This window comes from Octodon degus, unplaced genomic scaffold, assembly GCF_000260255.1.
Source record: "Octodon degus isolate 3935 unplaced genomic scaffold, OctDeg1.0 scaffold00104, whole genome shotgun sequence".
Taxonomy (NCBI): Eukaryota; Metazoa; Chordata; class Mammalia; order Rodentia; family Octodontidae; genus Octodon; species Octodon degus.
The window spans coordinates 6,128,066-6,149,861 of NW_004524680.1; the positions used below are offsets into that span (position 1 = coordinate 6,128,066).

General features: G+C 45.5%; 1 protein-coding gene across 1 annotated transcript in view; it reads left to right on the forward strand.

Moving 5' to 3' along the window:
• Positions 1-1,268: 1,268 nt before the first annotated feature.
• Positions 1,269-21,796, forward strand: part of LOC101592461 (maestro heat-like repeat family member 5) — a 64,373-nt gene continuing 43,845 nt past the window's right edge. Inside the window, exons 1-6 of the mRNA XM_023723924.1 lie at positions 1,269-1,451; positions 15,265-15,443; positions 16,360-16,505; positions 17,206-17,334; positions 19,274-19,433; positions 20,232-20,284. Of these exons, the coding sequence (XP_023579692.1) occupies positions 1,372-1,451; positions 15,265-15,443; positions 16,360-16,505; positions 17,206-17,334; positions 19,274-19,433; positions 20,232-20,284 (747 nt within the window). The 5' untranslated portion in view covers positions 1,269-1,371. The remainder of the gene's footprint in view (positions 1,452-15,264; positions 15,444-16,359; positions 16,506-17,205; positions 17,335-19,273; positions 19,434-20,231; positions 20,285-21,796) is intronic.

The window sequence follows — 21,796 nt, forward strand, 5'->3', positions numbered from 1 at the left end:
GGTGTTTGTAAATAGGATCACAAGTCCACTTCTTGTACAGCAATTAACCACTAAGAAGAATATATGCAGTGTATTATTTGTTGAAACTGTACTTCCGATTGGATTTGAAACTGTCTCACTGCTGTTTATCAATAAAACTTTGAAAAAAAAAAATGAGATTCCTTAAGGAGCCAGGTGGTCTTGCAGAAAGTTGGCCTCACCTTAACCTAGGTACAAATCAGCAGCAAAGGATATTTTGGGAGCCATGAGGGCCAAACAGACCTCACAGGCAGACCCCAGGCTAGACCACAACACCCCTCAGACTCCTCCCTCTGTACCTCCTTCTGCTCCATTAAAACAGTTGTGACGGCCCACCCGGTTCACAATTTCCATCCCAAAGTCTCACTTCTGGCTCTGCTTGCAAGTTTCCAGAGTGGGGGCATGACTGGCCAACCAGTCTGTTTATCAGCCCAGTTGCCACTGACTGGCACTGTGTGCCCAGTCCTGGGGTGTAAATGCCGCACCAGAGCTGTCTGCAAGGCGCTGTGAGATGCCCTGGGACACAGAGCTGGCAGGATGTGTGGGAGCTGGCAGGATTGTTGGCCCTTCCCCACCCCTCAGCCTAGATGGCCTTGACCTGCCCAGGAGCAGTACCACCCTCCCCTGTGCCCCAGCTTCCTGACAAGCTTCCAGTACTCTGCAGTGACTCTGAGTCCAGGGTCCCCAAGGCTGGGTGAATTCTGAGCCTTCTTCACACACGTGGTGGCGTCAGCCAGTAGTGACACCTTTCGGCTGAGATTACCTTGAGCTAGGCACTGGTTCGCCCACATTGCTAGTATCAGACATCACAGTCCCAGAAGCACCATTCAGCACTCCCTCCTTCCACAGGCTCTCCGAGCAGCCCAGGAGCTGGGACAGCTGTGCCCCCACTTTACAAATGGAAAGACGGAGGCACAGAGAGGCTGAAAGGATAATCCTAGGCCACAGTGTCTCCATTCTCAGGCCAGGGCCCAGAAGGTCAGTTACAGCTTCAGCGCCAAGAAATGCCATTGGCACACGGACCCGGGCCCAGCACACTAATTCCCAAGCTGGATCCACAGTTTCACAGGAAACAATTTAGACCCAGAGAAGACAAGGACATTGGAAGGCCTCCCTGAGGACACAAGTCCATACACATTTGTACAGATACAAGCTTGCCCGTGTGCACACCACCTCCCTAACAGTGTAGGCTCTTGGAAAGAACTGTGGGCACTGGGACCATTGTGACCTCAAGGGTGAGATCAGAGCTGGCCAGGGAAGGAAGGAGCAGTGCCCAGAGACGGAGCTGACCTGCCAGGTGTGAGGACACAGCTAGCGCCTGGGCTCTCCAAGGCCCCAGACCACACCTCCGTCATGGACAGGCAGCACTCTCACAGGCCACACAGCCGCAGCCCAGCTAATAGAGTGTCGTCAGCCATGTCCCTCAACCCCAGGTCAGTTCAGTCCCCAGAGCCTGAGGGAGCCTGTGCCACCCTTCCTCTACCCAGGCACTCCAGCTTTCCACCTCCTGGGAGGGAAATCCCTGAAGGCAGCAAGGCCCTCCGCCCTTTGGGCAGGAGCACCCAGGGAGGGATTTGGGGTAGTCTGGGATGCCATGTCCTAGGCAAAGTAGAGGAAGCGGGAGGGCGGAGACTGACCATGGGCTCTGCCTTGAACATGGCTGCTGACTGACTGCTCATGAGGACAAGAGGTGTAGATGGGAATAGGTCACAGCGGGCTGTACCAGTGAGTGAGTGGATGGCCGGACAGATGGCCAGACACACTGTCCTCCCACTTCTCTGAGCACTGCTGCCCAGGACCAGATGGAGAGGCCACAGCCACCAGGATCTTACAGGACAGGATCTCGTAGGTCTCCAGAGACCCAGCCAGACACTGGGGCGAGCTCCACTCTCCTAGGCCTGTAGGCCCCTGCTCAGCCTCCTCTGACCCCTGCCCAGGCAGATGCCTCTCCACAGGGGCACAAAGCAGGCTTTTGTGCAGGGGCTCTGCCCCAGGCGGCTTCCTGTGGAATTAGTGCTCAGGATCCACACAGCTACTTCCGGGACAGTCCTGGTGGCTGCCTGTGCTCTTAGTCCCTTGGTCCCCCACAGCCGTCACGTTGGGGAAGGTTTCTGTCTGCCCTCCTCAGCCACACCCCATCTTAGCCAAGGAAAAGCTTCCCTCCACAGGAGTCTGCTAAAACTACTCTAGCTGTTTCTGTAGTTTTAAAAGTGCACTTACCTCTGAGGCCTGGGGGCAGTGACACAGGTGCAGGGCCTGTGACTGACGCTTCAGAGGGTCACTCTTTCCATGGTCCAGCCAGGAATCCCCTCACGCGGTCTCGCCTCAGGCTCTCATCTTGGCCACACGTACGTACGTACGCACGCACACACGCACGCACAGACGCACGCACGCAAGCGTGAAAGTCCCACCTCCAACACACTGACCCTGGCGGCTGGGGTTCAACCTCCGGTGTGCGGGAGGAGGGGACACAATCCAGCCCGTAGCAGGCACTACAGAGACGGGGGCCTCCGTCTTTGTGTCTGCATGGCCTCACCTTTGCCGGAACATCATAGAAATGAAATGAGGAAGGACGTGGCGCTCTTTCCCATGTCATCGGCCCTGTCATCCGTGTCATTGGCTTTACCAGGAGCTCGCTTCTCTTTATCGCTGAGTCATGATCTGTGAATGTAACACAGCTTGGTTATGCCTTCACTAAGTGAGCATTTTTGTGTTCTGTCCTTTTTTAGCTATTATAAATAAAGCCGCTGTTACACATTTGTGTGTAAATTTTTGTGTGAACACAAGTTTCCGCTTCATTTGAGTAAATGTCTAGGGTGGGGCAGCTGAGTCACGCAGTCCATGTTTGCTCAGCCGTGAGGGTTGCTACCAGCCAAAATCTCAGTTTCTCTGCAATTGTACTACTAGCGCTTGGTATTTCCAGTTTCCCTGGGTCTAGCGCATGTGTAGTGATGCCCCCGGTGATTTTAACGTACTCCCCTCATAATAAATAATGTCCACTATTTTTATGTGCTTATGTACCATCTGTTAGTCTCCTTGGATGAACCATTTGTTCATATCCTTTGCCTGTATTTTGGTAGTTTGTTTGCCTAGTTATTTGGTTTGGTATTGAGAGTTCTCTGAATATTCTAGATATAGTCTTTTATCACATGTGATTAGCGAATATTTCTTTATCTATTCATTGTGTTCTGGGTATCTTTCAGAAGCCATAAATTCTTAGTTTTTTATTATGTCATCAGTCCTTTTATGGGTAGTGTGTTGATCTAAGAAATCTTTGTCTTGCCCAAAGTCATGAGGATTTTTCTTCTGTTTTCTTCTCTGGGTTTCAGAAATTTAGGATTTACTTTCAGTTCTGTGTTCTGTTTTGAGTTAATTTTTGCATATGGTGTAAAGAATAATTAGGAATTCCGTTTTCATGCAAGCATCCAGTTGTTGTAGCACCATAGGCTGAGTTGAATTGCTTTTGCATGTTTATCAAAATCAGCCACATTTTGGACATCATACACTGTTCCATTTATTTACATTTCTGTTCTTTCATTCATATTGCACTGTCATGATTACTGTAGTCTTATAATAATTGTTAACATTGGTAATGGTCTTGAAGTTAGTCCTTCACTTTTTCCTTTTCTGAAGTCACTTTGGTTATCCTATTCATTTCTACACACTTTCTCATAAACTTTAGAAAAGGTGTGTTTTTACTGCCAAAATATTTTATTGGAATTTCATATAATAGTTATATAAATTTAGAGAAAACTGACTTTTTTTTTTTTTTTTTTTTTTTTTTGGAACCAGGGATTGAACTCAGGCCCTTGTGCTTGTCAGGCAAGCACTTCTTCTACTAAGCTATCTCCCCGGCCCCCGAAAATTGACATCTTAATAATAGCAAGTTATCCAATCCATGAACATGGGTTGTCTCCCCTTGAAGGCTTCTTGATTCCTTTCATCATTATGTTGTAGTTCACAGGACACAGACCTTGTTAGCTAGGCATGGTGCCACATGCCTACAACCCCACCACTCTGGGAGTCTGATGCAGAAAGCATCAGATTGCAAGTTTAAGTCCAGCCTAGGCCATTTAGTGACCTCGTGGGCCCCTGTCTCAAAATTTTTACAAAGTTATTAAAGGTAAAAAAATTTTTTAAAGTTATTAAAGAATTATATTAAAAAATATAATTCATTGGGAAAGCTCTGGGTTCAACTCCCAATATCACCAAAAGCAAAAACATTGTATAAATCTTATAATTATTTGCACTACTTATACCTAAGTATCTCATATGTTTAGTACACAGTATTTTTACTTTAGTTACCAACTGTTCATTGTTAATATTTAGAAATGATTGGTTTTTATATACTGACAAAATTCGCAAAGTTTTTGAACTTCTTTTTAGTTCTAGTACATATTTTTAATTCAAATACCTGGGATGTTCTACTTTGATAACAATGTCTTCTACAGAGTTTTTTCCTTTCCAGTATGCTCTTCTTATTTCTCAACTTTTCACATTGACTAAGCCCATATTACAGTATTGAATAGAAAGGACATTCTCATCTCCATTCCAGTTATGCGGGGAAAACACTGTCTTTCACCATTATATACAATAAGAGTTGTGAGACTGGGCATGATGGCACATGCCTGTAATCCCAGCACTTGGGAGGCTGAAAACAAGAAGATCACTATGAGTCTGATCTGTATTGTGAGACCCTGTAGAACCTGTAGACCCTGCAGTGCCTGACCTAAATAAACAAATAAATAAATAAAAAGCATCCAGTTGTGGTCATTCTATAGATGCTCTTTATCGGATTGAGAGAGATCCCTTAGTTCTTGTTTTTCTTGTGATTAAATGTTGAATTTTGGCAAATGCTTTCTCTGCCTCTGTTCTGATGGTTATACGATTTTCTTCATTAGTTTGTCCATATGGTGAATTTTGTTAATTGGTTTTCAAACATTCAACCAGCTTTCCATTCCCAAGAAAAGCCCCATTTCGAGATGATGGATGAGAATTTCTATATATTTTAGATTCCTTTGCCTTTTGTTAAGAAAGTTTGTATCCGCTCATAAAGGATATTAGGCTGTAGTTTTCTTTGTCTGCAATATTGTTACATGATTTGTGTATCTGGGAAATGCCTTCCTGACAAAGAAGTTCTGCAGTTATCAGTATTGATTTTTCTTCAGGTGCTTGGTGAAATTAAAGAGCCATCTAGGCCTGCCTGGAGTTTGTGTGTGTGTGTGTGTGTGTGTGTGTGTGTGTGTGTGTGTGTTGGGGTTATTCACTACAAATTAATTTTTATAATGGATGCGAAGCTATTCCTATTATTCAATTCTTGAATGAGCTTTGGTATTTTATAGTTCTAATGAATTTCTCTATTTTGTTTAACTTATCAAATTTATTGGCTTAGTTATTCATAACAGTCCCTTATTATCCTATTAATGTCTATGGGACCAGTAGTGATGTACTACTCTTATTCTTAATAATTGGTCTCTTGTCTCTTTTTTGTCTCAGTAAATCCTGGTAGAGGTTGATCAAGGTATTCATCTTTTTAAGAAACCAGCTGTCTTAGTTGGTTTTTTCCTTGCTGAGAGCGAAAAGAAAAAAAAAAAAAAACTCAACACCCAAATTAAAGTAGGAAAGGTTTACTTAGTTCACAGGTTTCTTTAAGGGTTTGGGGTTCTTTTAATTATTTATTTATTCATTCATTCAATACAGGGTCTCGCTACCCAGCTCAGACTCGTAATGATCTTATCTCAGCCTCCCCAGCGCTTCAGATGGCCTGGGCTGGCATGGCACGCAGTACCAGGGATTGAACTTCGCTCCTTGAGCTTACCAGGCAGGCACTTAGATCACCAAGCTATCTCACCAGCCCAGCTCACAGTTCATAGATGTTCCAGTTCATAGATGTTCCAGTTGGGCTGGCTCCAGGGCCAGGTGGCATGGTAGAGGAGCACGGCATGCTGAAGGCAGCCAGGCAGCATACAGCAGAGTGGCAAAGCAATAAGAGGGAAGCAACCCTCTTCCTGCTTTATCGAGGCTTCCTGCCCTTGGCACTCTCACCCTTACTCCTAGCCTCACACTCTAACTCCATCGCAGCATCACACCCTAGATCCAGCCCCCTCCAGGAAGCTCCACCTCTGATTGCAGCAGGCTTTGGGCAGACATCTAAATACAACCCACAGGGCCGGGGAGATGGCTCAGCAGAATAAGCGCTTCCCTGGCAAGCGCAAGGCCTTGAGTTCAATCCCCCGGTTCCACAAAAAAATAAATAAATAAATAAAGTCTAAAATATAAATACAACCCACAGGGCCGGCCAAATAGCACAGGGGATCAAAGCTCCTGCAAGCAGGCATAGGGGCCATGGGTTCAATACCTGGGCCTGCCCCCCCCGGGGTGCGCTTAGATGGCAACTGAGACTGGGTGTGCTGGTGCGCACCTGTAATCCCAGTTCTTGGGAGGCTGTAAACAGGCACATCACTATGAGTCTGATCTAGTAGTGAGATCCTGAACACCCTGTAGACCCTAAAATACAAAAAAATAAATAAATAAATACAACCTATACCACCAGCTTTTGGTTTCACTGACTTTTCCACTTTCTATTTCATTGGTTTCTGGGACACTTTTTATTATCTTCCTGAGTTTAATTTTCATTTTCCTTAGTTTTCCAAGTAGAATTGAAAGCCATTGATATCAGACTCTTATTCATGTTTAATACATGTCTTTAACACTCTAAATTTTCTTCCCAGGCATTTGGTAAGTTGTTTTCATTTTCATTCCATTCAAAACACTTATTTTCTCCCTTCATATCTTCTTGACCTTTGTGTTATTTAAAAGTATGTTATTTATTTTCATATCCTTGGGGACTTCCCATCCATCTCATTTTTATATCTAATTTAATTCTATTGTGGTCAGAGGCCATGTTTTGCTTAATTTGAGTCCTTTCAGACTTAAACTTTTTATGCATGGAATATGGCCTGTCTTGGTAAATGTGTCATGTGTGTTTCAAAATAATGTGCTTTTGGGCCAGCGAGCTAGCTCAGCAGACTAAAGCTCCTGTTTAGGCAAGCTTAGGCAAGAGTAGAGACCACAGCTTACTCCCAGGGACGACATGCCCTGCCAGCTCTGCTCCCAGGGTGGGCTGAGCTGGCCACAGAGTCCTGGTGTGGTGGCACACATTTGTAATCCTAGCGCTGGGGAAGCTGAAAACAGAAGGATCACTATGATCACCAAGCTGTGTAGTGAGACCCTGTAAAGACCAAATACATTTAAAATAATAATAATAATGATGATGATGATGATGATGATGTACTTTTTCCTGCTAGACAGAGTTCTATAAATATCAAATAAGTTACACTGGTGAAAAGTGTTGTCCAACTCTTCCGTATCCGTATTGATAACCCTTTACTTATTCTCTCAATTAATAAGAAAATTTACTGAAACCTTTTTTTAAAATCTTTAATTGTGATTGTTCATTTGTCTGCTTCTCCTTGTACTCGTTTTGCTTTGTTTATTTTGTAGTTATAAGATGCATGAACATTTGTGATGGCTATCATCCTGACAAATGATTCCTTTATCATTCTGAACTGACTATCCCTGGTATTTATTCTAAAAATAAACTTTGTGAGACATTAGGAAAACAACTCCAGTTTCTTTAATGTTAGCATGGTATATCTTTTTCCATCCCTTGATTTTTAATTAACTTATGTCTATTTCTTTTATTTTCTTATCAGCAGCATATATTTGGGTCTTATTTTTTATTTAATTTGAGAACCTATTATTTGATTATGGTGTTTAAACCACTTATATTTAATGTAACTATTGACATGATGTGGTCTTAATCTATGTCCATTGCTGGCCTTTTATATTTTTTGCCTTCTGTTTCCTTTTTTTTTTTTTTTTTTTTTTAATGTATTTAGTACAGGGTCTACAGGGTCTCACTACACAGATTGGACTTGTAGTGATCCTCCTGTTTTCAGCCTCCCAAGCAACCACGCCCAGTCTCAATCACCATCTCAGCTTTCTCTTGGGGGCAGGGCTGGCACTGCAGGCTGGGGATCGAACCCCCGGCCCCTGTGTCTGCCTAAGCAGGCACTTTAATCCACTGAGCCATCTGGCCGGCCCTGCCTTATGTTTCTTAGTAATTACTTCAGGGACTATAGCATTCAATGCTCATTTATCTCTCTCACTCTCTAAGTCATATTGTGCCACTTACGCTATTGCTGCTATATATTTTACTTCTATATTGATACAAATTTACAGTATGTCATTATTTTATGTTAAATTTTAAAATAAGGAAACCACTTTCCATTTACCTGCTATTTATCATTCCTGGTATCATTCGCACTTTGGTATAAGTCCACATTTCTGCCTGGCCCCCTCCTGGCATTCCACCAGCTCTCCTAACATTGTCTATAGTGCACGCCTTCTAGGGATGAGTTCTCAGGGTTACGTATACAGAAGCCTTGTCCTTTCACCTGTGCCTCTTCAAGACTCTTTCTCTAAGTTTAGAATTTGAGCCTTGACAGTTGCCTGGAGTTTTCTTTCAGTGGTTTACTATGCTGCCACAGTCTTCTGGCTCGTGTCATTTCTAAAAAGAACTGTCCATCATTGTTCATTTCTCTAGGGTAGTTTTTTTCCCATTGGCATCTTTTCGATTCCTCTTACCGTCCCTGCTAGGTAACTTACTTTAGATGTGAGTTCACATTATTTCATTCGTGTTTCTTTAGCTTGAAATTTAATTTCCTGGATATGTAGACTTATAGTTTTCATCAAATTTGGAAATCTTCACATTATTTCTTCAAATGTTTTTTGTCCCCTTTCTTCTCCTGTGAGGACTCAACTTCCACATCTACAGTGCCTTTGAATTTGTCCCACAACTTGCTGAGACTCTGTTCAACTTTTCCAGTCTTTTTTTCTGTCTGTGTTCCTTTGGGGGGCTTCTGTTGACCTTCAAATTTACCAATTTACTGTGTCTAACCTACTGTTAAAGAAGTTCATGATATTCTCAATCTGAAATGTAGTTTTCCTTTTTATATATATCCTTGCACGTCTCTCTTTCGCACACTTACATTTCAGTCTACCATGTTGAACATATGGAATGTAATTATAGCAGTTTTAATGTTCCTATCTATGAGGACTACCATTTCTGGGCTGACTTTGTTGTGTTGATTTTATTGGTACATTTTAGATACACATAATGATCACATTTATCATGAGTAATTTGTACCTGCACACAATAAACACTGATTCTTCAGTTTTTGTCCAGGTATGGTTCTCCTTACCTTTTGAATATTTTATTTCCCAATATGCGTTATACATTTTTGTCCTTATTTAATCTTTAAGTTCCTCACACAAGAGAAACAATATGATCTTTACCCAGGGATCTGATTTATCTCACTTAATACTATAGTTTTAAGGTACATCCATTTACCTAGACATGTCTCAGTGTTTGCTTCTTCATGGCAGAATAATGCTCCATTGTGTGAAAAGGAACACACCTTCCATAGCCATTCATCCACTGATGGGCATTTGGGCTGCCACCAAGATGTAGCTGTGCCACCACAACATGAGTGTGCAAATATAGCTGTATTATGATGCTTTCAATTCTTTTGGGAAGATAACAAGGAGGAAAATAGCTGGTTCAAATGGAACATTCAGTTTTAGTTTTTTGAGGAATCTCCACGCTCATTTCCACAGTAATTGCACCAATCTACACCCCCACCAAAGGTGAAGAAAGGTTTCTTTTTTCCCCCACGGTTCTGCAAGCCTTTGTTCCTGATTCATTTCTTGATGATAGTCATTCTTTCTGGAGTGAGATGGAATCTCAGTGTTATTTTAACTTACGTCTTTCAAATAATCAGTATGTTTCATATGTTTATTTGCCATCAGTACTTCTTCCTATGAGAAGTGTCTATTCATTTCATATACACATTTTTGGACTGGATCTTTAAATTTGGGGGTCTGGTTTTTTTTTCTTTTTTTTTTTTTTTAGATCTTTACATATTCTAGATCTTAGTTCTTTGCTTGAGGAACAGCCAGACAAAATATTTTTTCACTCTGTGCATTGTATCTTCATTCTGTTAGTGGTTTCCTTTGCTGTGCAAGACTTTTTAATAAAGTGAGATCCCATTTGTTGGTTTTTTGTAATATTTCCTGTGTGGCCAGGGTCTTGTTCATAAAGGCTTGACTTACACCTATGTCTTCAAGAGTTCTTCCTATTCTATCTTCCAGCAGATTCAGTACTTCTGTTTTAATATTTAGACATTTGATCCATTTCAATTTTAGTGGACTACATGGTAAGACATATGAGTTTAGGTTTAATATTTGGCATGTGGAAATCCAGTTCTCCCATCACTATTAAAGATGCTATCTTTCTTCCAGTGAGGGTGTTTGCCCCCTTTGTCAAAGATAAGGTAGCGGAGTGTGTTTGGAGTTGTTTCTGATCTTTAATCAGTTCTGCTGATCATTTGGTCTATTTTTTGGCCAGTACCATAATGTTTTGATAATTGTAGCTTTGTAGTATACTTTCAACTCAGATATTGTGATGTTCCCTGCCTTCTCTGTTACCCAGAATTGCTTTTTCTCTTCTAGGCCACTTTGGTTTCCAAGTGAATTTTAGGATTGTTTTCTATAAGTGAGGTTTGCTATCAGTATTTTGATAAGGTTTGGATTAAATCTGTGTAACAGTTTAGGAATTACAACTATTTGCACTATATTGGATCTTCCTTCAAGAACAAGAGATATATTTCCTTTTTTTATGTCCTTTTTGGTCTTATTTTTAGTATTTAATGTAAAGGTCCTTCACTTCCTTTGTTAAGTATTTAAATTTTTTATGCTATTGTGAAAGGTGTGTTTTCCCTCATTTCTCTCTCTTGGTGAGTTTATTTGCATATAGAGATGCTATTGATATTTGAGTGTTAATTTTCTATCCAGAGCTGTAAAAGGCTCAAGTCAACAACTTCTGACATTGCTAGTCCTGTAGATAACCCACTACTATTATGGTCTACTGGACTATATTGGATTATTTTGCTGAATTCATGCACCTACAATATTTGAATGGCAATGGAATACCCATCTCTGACAAAACCAAACAAAAAAGGGGAATATAAATGAAGGACCATTTTGTAGTGAAAAAAATTATATATCTGTGTATATACAAATTAGTTAGGTTTGATATACAGCTACTTTCTCTTAGTTCAGTAAGAAGAAAGATTTGTACTAATAGTGTTTAGACAAGATATCATGGCTGAATCTTGTACTATGAATAACTACTATGAAGACAAAAATATACAATATATTAATTATTATAACTGTCCTGCTAACCTGTTTTGAAGCTGTCTTATAGCTATTTCTTTCTCAATAAAATTAATTTTAAAAAAATAATAATTTTCTATCCAGCTATACTACTAAATTTGGTTATTAAATCTAGAAGCCTTTTGTGGAGTTTCTGCTTTATCCTATATAAAGTATCATGTCATCCCCAAATAATGATAATTTCACATATTCCTTTTCTGTCTTTATTCTTTTTATTTCTTTCTCTTGTTTCATTTGTCTGGCTAATGTTTTCAGAATTGTATAAAATAGGAGTGATGATAGTGGACATCCTTGTCTTGTTCCTAATTTTAGAGTAAAAACTTTCAGTTTTTGACCATTAAGTATAATGTTGGCTGTTGGTTTGTCATAGGTTGCTTTTATCAGATTGAGATAAAGACCGTCTATTCTGATTTCCTGTATTAGACTTTGCCAAACACTTTTTGTGTGTCTTACTGATTTCTTACTTCTTCTGTTACCACTTCAGAGAGTTCAGGTGGGTGGCTTTTGGTTTGTTCCACCTCACTGCCCCCTGGGTTAGCTTTGGGCAAGCTAGAGGTCAGTAGTTGCATCTTGCTTCCATGTCTTCAAATTTGCTATTTTATACATTTATTTTCTGCATTGATGCATGTAAATTGCTTATGGTAGGTAGCTTCATTACCTGTATCAAGAACTCCTTAGGAAGTGATTGCTTTTCAGAGATGTCTTCTAAATATAGCTGGATTTTGAGTCTGTCACAATAGCTACCTCCTCAGTTTATAAGGGATGAGAAGTTGTTGCCTGATTGGCCTTATCCCTGGTTCTTTCTTCCTTTGTTATATATTTGGTACAAGGTCTCACTATGCAACTCAGACTCATAGTAATCCTCCTGTTTCAATCTTCCCAGTGCTGAGATTACCGGAGTGCTCCCCCAAGTCCGGACTTGATTGCTGGCTGAGTATGCCCTGAGGGTGGGACTGGTGTGGCATGCAGTACCAGGGATCAAACCCTGGTCCCTGTGCTTGCCTAAGTAGGTGCTTAGTCTGATGAGCTAGATTGCCAGCCCTCCCTGGTTCTTGGGTATTAGACAAGAGTATTATAGTACTGGACAAAATATCATAGTATTGTTTATGACTTTCAGACGATCCTGGTCTTGGTATACAAGGAAGAGCAACTGATCAGAACAACCATGCACATGGCTAAAACAAGCCAATCAGTAATAACAGTAGAATCCAGCCCAGCCTAGAAAATGTCAAAATGTGGAAACCATTAATTTGCCATTTTTAACCATACAAAGATGATTTTTAGTTATATGAATAAATACAAAATCTAAACAAACCAGAAATTTATATACAGCAAATATATCCCCAACTGAGCAATTTTGCCCTCTGTTGAGAAATTAATAGGGATACGAGAAAAAGAGAACTAAAAGAAAGAGATTAGAAGCAAGGTTGAAGGACAAAAGAAGAGCCCTTAAGCTTATGGAGGCTGGTGAAGAAGACAAGAAAGAAGACATAAAAGCAAGGAGCAAGCAAAACTAAAAACTAAAAACATTTACACACTCATGAGAAAACAAGAATGTTCAAGCAAAAATTTAAAATACAAATGAGAGATTTCTCTGTGATTTCAAGCACGTGGTTACCTTTTAGGGCTTCAGCTCTGTGGTGGGGGAGTGTCCACTCGAGGGCAAGTCTCTGCTGTCCTGGTAGGCGAAGGAGGCTCACAGAGCCCAGGTCCGTATTGCATGATCCCAATAAGAGCAAGCTCAGGTACTGATTCAGGTCTAAAGAGATTCAGGTGGATCCCAGTCTCAGGCTGTGGGCCTGTGAACCAGGTTTGGGGCTGTTTCTTGCCAGCTTGATCTCAGCTCCCCAACCTGGGCATCTGCCAGTGCTATGACTTACCCAGATGCTGGCAGCCTCAAGATGGATCCAGCCCACCATTGCTCCAAGTCCCGGGTTCAGCTGGCCTCACCTCAGAATATCATCTGCTCAATAACCCTCCCCTGGGGATGTTTGGAATGGAGTCACTCACCAGCTGCTGCTGCAGGCCACTGACCTGTTTCAATGATGTGCTCTGCCTCTGCATTGATCTGGGGAGGTCTTTGGGGCCCCCACCATCACTGTAGACTCAAGTCCTCTCATGCCATAAGCCAGGACTCAATGCAGTCTGCCAGTGAGCCAAGAGTCAGGGAGGAAGCAGTTGGCCACGTCTTTCTCCTATCTTGAGGTCCATCAGCTCACACTCTGAATGGGCTCCAATTCTTTTTCCAGAAACTTCCTCTCCATCTTTTCTCCCCCAAGTTGCTTCTGGTCTCCCTTTCAGAGAGGCCAATCTGCCATTGCTCACCACTTTACCATCTTCCTGGATCTGGGTTGGTTTTGATGACCTGATTTTTCTCCTCCTTATGAATCGTGTTGTCTTGCTTCTTCGTGTGCCTGGCAAATTTTGATTGGATGCCAGACATTGTGAATTTTACTTTGCTGGGTATTCCTGGACTTTTCATATATGCTTGAGCTTTGTTCTGGGATATGAATTATTTAAAGGAGTTTGGTTCACTTGAGGCTCACTTTTAGAGCTTTGGTAGATAGGGTCAGTTGATCTTTGTTTTGGTCTCATTCTCTGCATGCTGAGCTAACACCATTCAGTGTGCTTTTGCCTACATTCCTCTGCACTGGGACTAATGGAAATGGAGCTCTTCCCAGTGCTGTGTGAGCTCAAGGGTCCTTCTATCTGGTCCTTCTGGGTGGTTCTTTCCCATGTGCACTGTGTGTGTTTGAAGGTGGGCCTGCTCTGCCAATTGCCAGACCCTTCTTTCCATGCAGGTCCCTCCTCTGGTTTCTCACTGCTCACCCTGGCCACTTTGGTGTCCCCAAACTGCCACCTCCAATGCCTCCAGTTGAGGGGTCCCTCTTGTTCCCTTCACACTGTACCAGAAAGTGGCAACTGTCCCGCAGCTTCCTGATGCCATCCAAGCTGGCCTTGTTGGTGCCCCATCTCTCCGTGACTACAGTGCTATTCTGCTGCTGTGTGATGTCTGATAGCTGTGATTTTTGTGTATTTTTCCAATTTTCAGTTTGCTTCAGGCAGAAGGTGAACCCAGATCTGGCGGCACCACTTACCTGCAAGCATTAGTGCCTTTCCCGTCACTTTTAGGACCCTGGATTTCCCTGAACATGGAGGGGGAACCCTGGGCAGAGTCTGAGGGGGCCTGAGTTGCTTATATGGTGGAAGAATTGAAGGAATAAAACATGAAGAGATGAGCTGCAGCCTAAAATGCCCCGCAGTTTACCTGCTCCACTTGCTAACTGTTGCTGCCCTCCGGGATGTGCCCTTGGACAGCCCAAGTCAGGCTTCACTTGAAGGAGGTGCCAGAAATGAGAATTGAGAGTGGACAAGCAAAGCTGTGGGGCCCCCCAGAGAACTGGGGGCAGAATGTACAGCTTCCTCAAAATCAAGGATATCTTCTCTTTGTGGCAACTGTCAGTCTGTGGAAACCCTTCCCACGTTTTCAAAACAGGAGGAACAAAGGAGAAACGACGCCAGCTTGAATAGGCTCCACATCCTCCACCTACGCCTGAGCTCTCCCAACCTCAGAGATCCCTCCCATGACCCCTAAGCAACCAAGGCAGACTTCTGTGTGGTCCTGAAGAGACTGGCTCGTCCAAGTCAGTGTGAGAGCTGGAGCAGGGATATAGCACCCTGAGCCCTCCTGCACCCCACTAGTGCATCTGCAGCACTTGTGCAGGATGCCCAGACACTGCCATGCCCTGGGGACATGCTGCCTCCTCCACCATGTCCTGAGGCTCTTCCTCTGTCCTCCTTCCAGGCCATCAAAGGCAGGTAGGGGTAGATACGGGGAAGGACACTATAAGCCTGACCACCACTAGTATCCCCTGCACTGGCACCTTGAGTACAAGCAAGCACCTTCAGACCTTCAGACTCTGACACCAGGACCCTTCTCCATTTCAGGAACCCCTCTTCCATCTCCACATCCATGTTGGAGACAGCACACACGAAGGCCCCTCAGGACTCTGCCTGCAGGAACCGGCAGGCCCACCCCTCCAGCATCCTGCCCCACAAGTCTATGAGCAGCCAGGCAGCACTAGTGTTCAGTGACAACATGTTCTCGGATAAAAACTACAGCTCAGGTGACTCTTCTCCCTGGAGCTCAGCCATGAAAGGGGAGGGGATCTAGATCCTGCCACATCCCTCCAAAAGAGAAAGGCCCAAGGGTGAGGGACCTTGAGATGACAAGGGGTGTGGTGAGCATGTTACTCTTTCAGCATAGAGCCCCCCAGAACCTGCTGGGATTGTTCACGCCTCCTGAAATACCATCCATAATTCAATACATGCCCATCTCCCACCCCCTTCCACTCTCCTTCTGTAACTTAGAACCTCTGCTGAACCTGACACCTCCTTGGAATACTTTCCCCTTTACTCAAACAACAAGGAGTGCTAGGTGACAGGAGATAGAGGGGAAGGATCAAAGACTGGATCAGTGGAGGGAGAGAAGGATGGGTGAATTTATGAATGGGTTGGTGGATGGATTGATCAGTGCCTAGGTCAGTGATGGCAAACCTTTTAGAACTTTCAATGATATAAACAGTCCACTGCACTAAGAGTACTATAGGTTTGCCATCTCTGGCCTAGGTGGGTGAATGTGTAGATAGATACAAAAATGGACAAACAGGTGGATAGACAGAGGATCGAAAAACATGTATGGATTAATGTGTGATAGGAGGGATATATGGGTAGATGAATAGATGGGTGATGGATAAATAGATTGATAAAAATGCAAGCGGTTCAATGAATGGTTGGAAATATGAATGGCCAGTGAGGATACACAGATCTGTGTGTATCCCTGTTTTTTATCCTGTAACAAACTTGGTCAGGGTCACTTAGACAGGGAGGAGGTCCAGCACCTCCCACTGCACCCAATTTCCCCATCCCCATTTTCAGTTTACCCCTTGCCCTCCCAGACCCGTCCTTTCCTACCCACCCAGAACTGCTACGATGTGACGCTCCCATAGTCCACACACCCTCATCCCTTCTTGCTACCTTCAGCAGTTTGCAACAAGATGCTCCAGGAGATCGGCAACTCAGAACTTCCCTACCTGCAGTTCATCATGAAGAGAATCAGGAACGCGGCTCAGAAGTGCCCTGACTTGGTGATGGAAGCCATCTACAACTACTTCACAGACAACCCACAGGTAGAAGCTGATTGGGCCCCTGGGGAACAGAGGGGGAGGGACTGACCCCAAGCAGGGCTCAAATCCTGGGTCCTGTGTAGAGAAGCTGCATGACTGGGAGCAAGTATCAATCTCCTTCTAGTCTAAGTGGGCCAGAGAGGAAGGGAGGAGAGCAGACAAGCATGCGCTGACCACACTCAGAAAAGGCACAGGGGGTAGATGTTATGAGCCAGTAATTGGCAGAGATGGACAGATGGGTGGACGGATGGATGGACAGATGGATGGATGGATGGACAGATGAACAGATGGATGGATGGATGGACAGATGGATGGATGATGGATGGATGGACACATGGACAAATGGACGGACAGATGGACAGACAGATGGATGGACGGACTTATGGATAGATGGTTTGGTGGGAAGAACATCTGCCTAAGTATTAAAAAGTGAAATGAATCAACAGCTGATCTGACTTTGAAGATGGAAATTTTTTAAACTGCTACAGCAATTCCCTAAGGCTAGGAAGACATTTTTGTTCTTCATGATCCCTGCAGCTCTGATTTAAAGCCTGTGCAAAGCAATATTTACTGAGGGTTATTGAGTGAGTGGTCAAAAGCAGCTGCCTGTAGCCTTTTGCTCTGGCTTCTTCACACATCCTCCCACAGACGTGTGCCACGTGGTCACACCCAACCATCCCAATGTACCTTCTGCCGCCCACAGATCTCCAGCCGGCACAAGTTCCGGCTCTTCCAGGTCCTGGAGAATGTCATCAAAGCCAGCAACTGCCTGGAGGAGCCCTGGAGGAAAAACTTCATGCAGCTGGCCCTGGATCACATGACCAAATCCACGGTGGGCCTCCACTCCCCCCCCCTCACACACAGGACAGTCAGTCCTCAGGCCCTTGCATCTGCATACAGTTGCTCAGGACTCCAAATGGTGACTCAAACGCCAGCCTTGTGGCCTGCCAGGCATCCTCTCTTCTTAACATCCTGGCCATATGCCCCATTGGGGGGGGATGACAATATCATGCATTTGCCAGAATAGGCAGCTGAGCCCCAAGAGGCAGTCCTTGTCTAAGACCACAGGTCCCCTAAGTGGAGGCAGAAGTTCAGTTGAAGCTCCTCCTCTTGCACAAGTCCCTCCTTGAGGTGGGCTCAGGTGCCCCTGCTCACCACTGTCCTTACCAACCCTTTGCTGCTACCTACAGATTAGCTCTGGATAGCTGCCTGCCAACCTAACCGATTCCGCAGGCCTTGATCCAGCCCTGGGCTGCCAGCTTGGCCATGAACTGCCCCCCACACCCTGACCTGGACCCCCAGCCAGGCCGGGAGTCAGGTTGTTCACTCTCTGCAGGCTGGCCAGCAATCTCTGTGGCTACCCCTGGGAGGTGGGGGGCAGGCAGCTTCACTCAGATCCACTAGCCCTGGAAGCCCCAAAGTGGACTACTCAGTACAGACAGGATGAGCAAAGAGCAGTGACGGGCACCCTGGCCCACCACAACCCACGTCTTGGTACCTTACAAGTCTGAAGAGGCCCATTTCACCCTCTGTGTTGTGTGGATGACACAGAAGGCTAATGCCACAAAAAAAGGTTTTTAGTACCACCCTCTCACTCAGAAATGAACATCACTCCATGCCATATAGGGCCATGAGTGGTCTGCAGGGTGGGGACAGACAGAGGAACCACAAGTGCACCCATATGACTGCAACTATGAGTAGTAATAAATGGGAATGGCCTCAGGGCCACTAGGAGGACACAGGCCAGTCAGGATCCATGGTTGGTGGGTTATAATTGTGACTAGTGGCAAGCCTACCAAGACATAAACTGTGGTAATGTTTAATCTGCTCTGTGTGCAGCAGGTTCAGGAAAGGTGGTTCAGAATGTGTCCAATGACGAGGAGTCCAAAGGCATAGGCAAGACTCCCTCCTTCCTCAGAAGCCGCTGTAGCCACCCTTTCGATACGTTGAACATGACGTATCAGCATAATTCAATGAGTAGGGAGAATAGGGTGGAGGGGTTTTAGACGCCTTCATGTTCAGACACTGCTGAATACAGGCAGCCCTGCCATGCTGCTCTGCACCAACAGCCACCACCGGATGGGAAGGAGTAGCACTTTATCAAAGTGAGAAGGAAATACCAGTGCACCTGCTGAGACAGGGCAGGGCACCCTGGCATAGGGCCAGCCCTGGACACGGGGTCCCTTCCTGCCAGAGCATGACCCGCAGGAGAGAGGGCCCCTGACAGGACCCAGCAAGACCCAGAGAACTGCAGCAGGCTCTGCCCTACAGCAGCTGGCATGCTCTCTCCCCATGCAAAGAGCCCTAGGGCAAGAACAGCCTCTGGCCTTAAACACATGGTGACAAAGAATGAAAGGATGAGGCCAGGAGCCAGGAAGGAAACAGGTGATGTCAGATGGAGACTTCAGACAGTGGGCCTTAGAAATGGACCAGGATCTGGATAGACAGGCGAGCAGAAAGAGAGCCCAAGGCAGGGGCGCAGCATGCCAAAGGCTTCAGAGCAGAAAGGAACCTCAAGGGCCTATGCCTCCAGGACTACAGGCGTGGATAGTAATAAGTGGGAACCCCCTGGGCCAGTGAAAAAACATGGGCCAGGCAGCGCCAGCATGTCCTAAAGTTGCTGGAGAGCAGGGAATTCAGAGTCAGGAATAAAGAGCCTCTCAGTCTCTGTTTTCCAAATAAAGGGTTGATCCAGCTGCCTGGCCAGACAAAAGCAGACTTTCAGCACTACAAAAGCCTGCTCTCATTTCTGGACCCTACTCTCTCCCCAGGAGCTGGAGGACACTTACCAGGATGCAGCCAGCAACATTCTGGTGGCCATCTGCAAGCACGCGTGGCCGATGGTGGCTCAGCACCTGGAGGCCGAGCTCCTGACCGGCATCTTCCCACACCGCAGCCTCTTCCATGTCATGGGCATCCTGTCCTCCCATGGTAGGTCCTGCCCACAAGACAGGAGGTCAAGGGGAGATCCAGGCCCGCAGAGCACCAGTGTCCACAACAGTGATGCTGTCCTGTATGTGGGCAGCAACAGTTGCCACCTCTTGCCAGGGAGTCCGCACTAGAGGGTAGCACCAGGCACTATGCTACCACCAGCCTGACTAATGGGCCTGCTCTCAGTAACCAGGACAGATCCCAGAGAGGGCAGTGACCAACCAGAGGCCATTAGAGAGGCCTTCTGGGATGAGCCAATCTGGAGCAGTAGGAGCAAGGCTCACTTGGCAAGGACCTCTGAAGGGGGGTGGTCAGCCAGCAAGCTCAGCAGGTAGAAGCTGGGAAGGTCTGCACTCCGAGGCCTGAGACAGCAGGACCTTGCTTGGCTTGGCCTTGTGCCCCTGCGCTGGAAGTGGCTGGCAAGCTGGGAGAGGGATCCTCTGCACCCAAAGCAGCCCCTCCCTTGGAGGTGGGATTCCTAAAATTCCTGAACACATTCTGGACTCTCAGAGCACCCCTCCTGTACCTCCACCCTCACACTTGCCTGGGAAGACTCCAAGGCACAGAGAAAATACAGTCTGAGGTCACATAGCAAGGGGGCAGGGCCATCATTCTAGCCCAACTGGCTGGGTCCTGAGTCCATTCCCAGCCTGTGTTCTCCTGCTAACCAGGCCAGGCTGAGGCAAGTCAGTGTCACCCTGACTCAGCCAGTGCCTGAGGAATGGGGAGAAAGGGAAGAGGGTCTGCCCTTGGCTATGCACATCAGAGATGGCCCTATCTCCCATCCCCCTCCTGCAGAGGAGCTTCTCAACCAGGAAGACAGAGCGCACTGGGAGGAACTGCTGGCCCAGGTAGGGACACCAGCAGGAGGGGCAGCGGCAGGCACTGGGGTACATGCTGCAACCCACAAGTGGAGGAAAGAAAGGAAAAAGAGAGGGGAGGATGGGAGCAGGGTGGCAGAGGGGACCCCCATTTTTCAGATGAACCAGCAGCATCCAGGATGAGGTGACCTGGTTACAGGAGGAGTTGCAACTTGGGCCTTAGTCTCTAGAAGCGTGATGCAGAGAAGAGGCCAACACACACCACCCGCCCCACCCATCGTGGGAAGGAGAGAAACGATGCGAGGCCAGAGCTGGAGCCAGGGACAGAAGGGAGAGGTCGGGGAGGACAGCAGGAGGCCATAGCTGAGAAACAGTCCCATCTCTGACACATATGGGGATGAGGGGGTTGATACTGCTGGGAAAGGGGAACAGGGCCCTGGGCAGACGTGGGTTCACGTCCTGGCACAGCCAACCACAGTATGCACTGGGGCAACCTCCTTTCTCTCTCTGCCTTCATTTCCTCGTCTGTCAAATGGGGATAGAAGTCCCTTGCTCGAATAGACATGAAGACAGTAGGCACTAATCCCCAAAAAGGGTCTGCACAGAGGAGACACAGGAAGCCTCAGGGAGGGGAAGTCACACCCTCATAGAGAAGCAGCAGCAGTGTTAAGAGCAGCAGAACAGCAGGAACAGAGGACAAGTGACTGAAAGAGCAGGAGGCCTCGCAGCACAGTGAGCCAAACTGGCATTCCTGTTCACGCGAGCAGGGCACTGCCAGGCCAGACCACATGCTCGGCTCCAAGTTCCAATAAATTCAGAAGGACTAACGTCAGAGTACTTTTTCTTATAAAAACATAAACTAGAGGTCAATGTTAAAACATATCTGGAAAATCTCCAAATTCCTAGACATTAAACAACACCTGCTAAATAGCCCGGGTGAGTATAATTATGTCGCACAAGAACTCGTAAGGAAAATTAGGAACTGCTCTGAATGGAACGTACTGAAAAATACCACATGCAAACATTTATAAGATAGAAAAGCAATGCTTCGAATGAAATTTGTATTACTTATTTTGAATTTGTATTATTTGTATTAATTGGAATAATGATTAACACCTGAATCAGGCCCGTGTTTTCCACCATGCAGCGTGCCACGGTATGAAATGATGAGTTTCGCAAGAGGAAATTTACTCAACACCCAGCCACACGCGAAGCCAGAGGCTAAGGCTGAACCTCCCCTCCTGAGGACAGGGGTGGGGAAATAGATGGGCTCAATCTTGGGAAAGATGAAGAGATTAGACTTCACCACCCATTGCATCGGCCCTCCTAGGTCACAGGTGTCACCCGCAGTCAAGTGATTACAAGCAGGTGAAACCTAGCAGGTTTATTCATGAGCAGGTGGCCATCCAGGACTTTCCCATCAGCCTCATTCCTACCAAGAAAACTTCCAGCTCAGAGACTTCACTGGTGGATAGTTAAGAAAGAACGTCACTTCTGTACAAATCGTGAAGAAAACAGGAGGAAGAGACAGTTTTCAAGTCA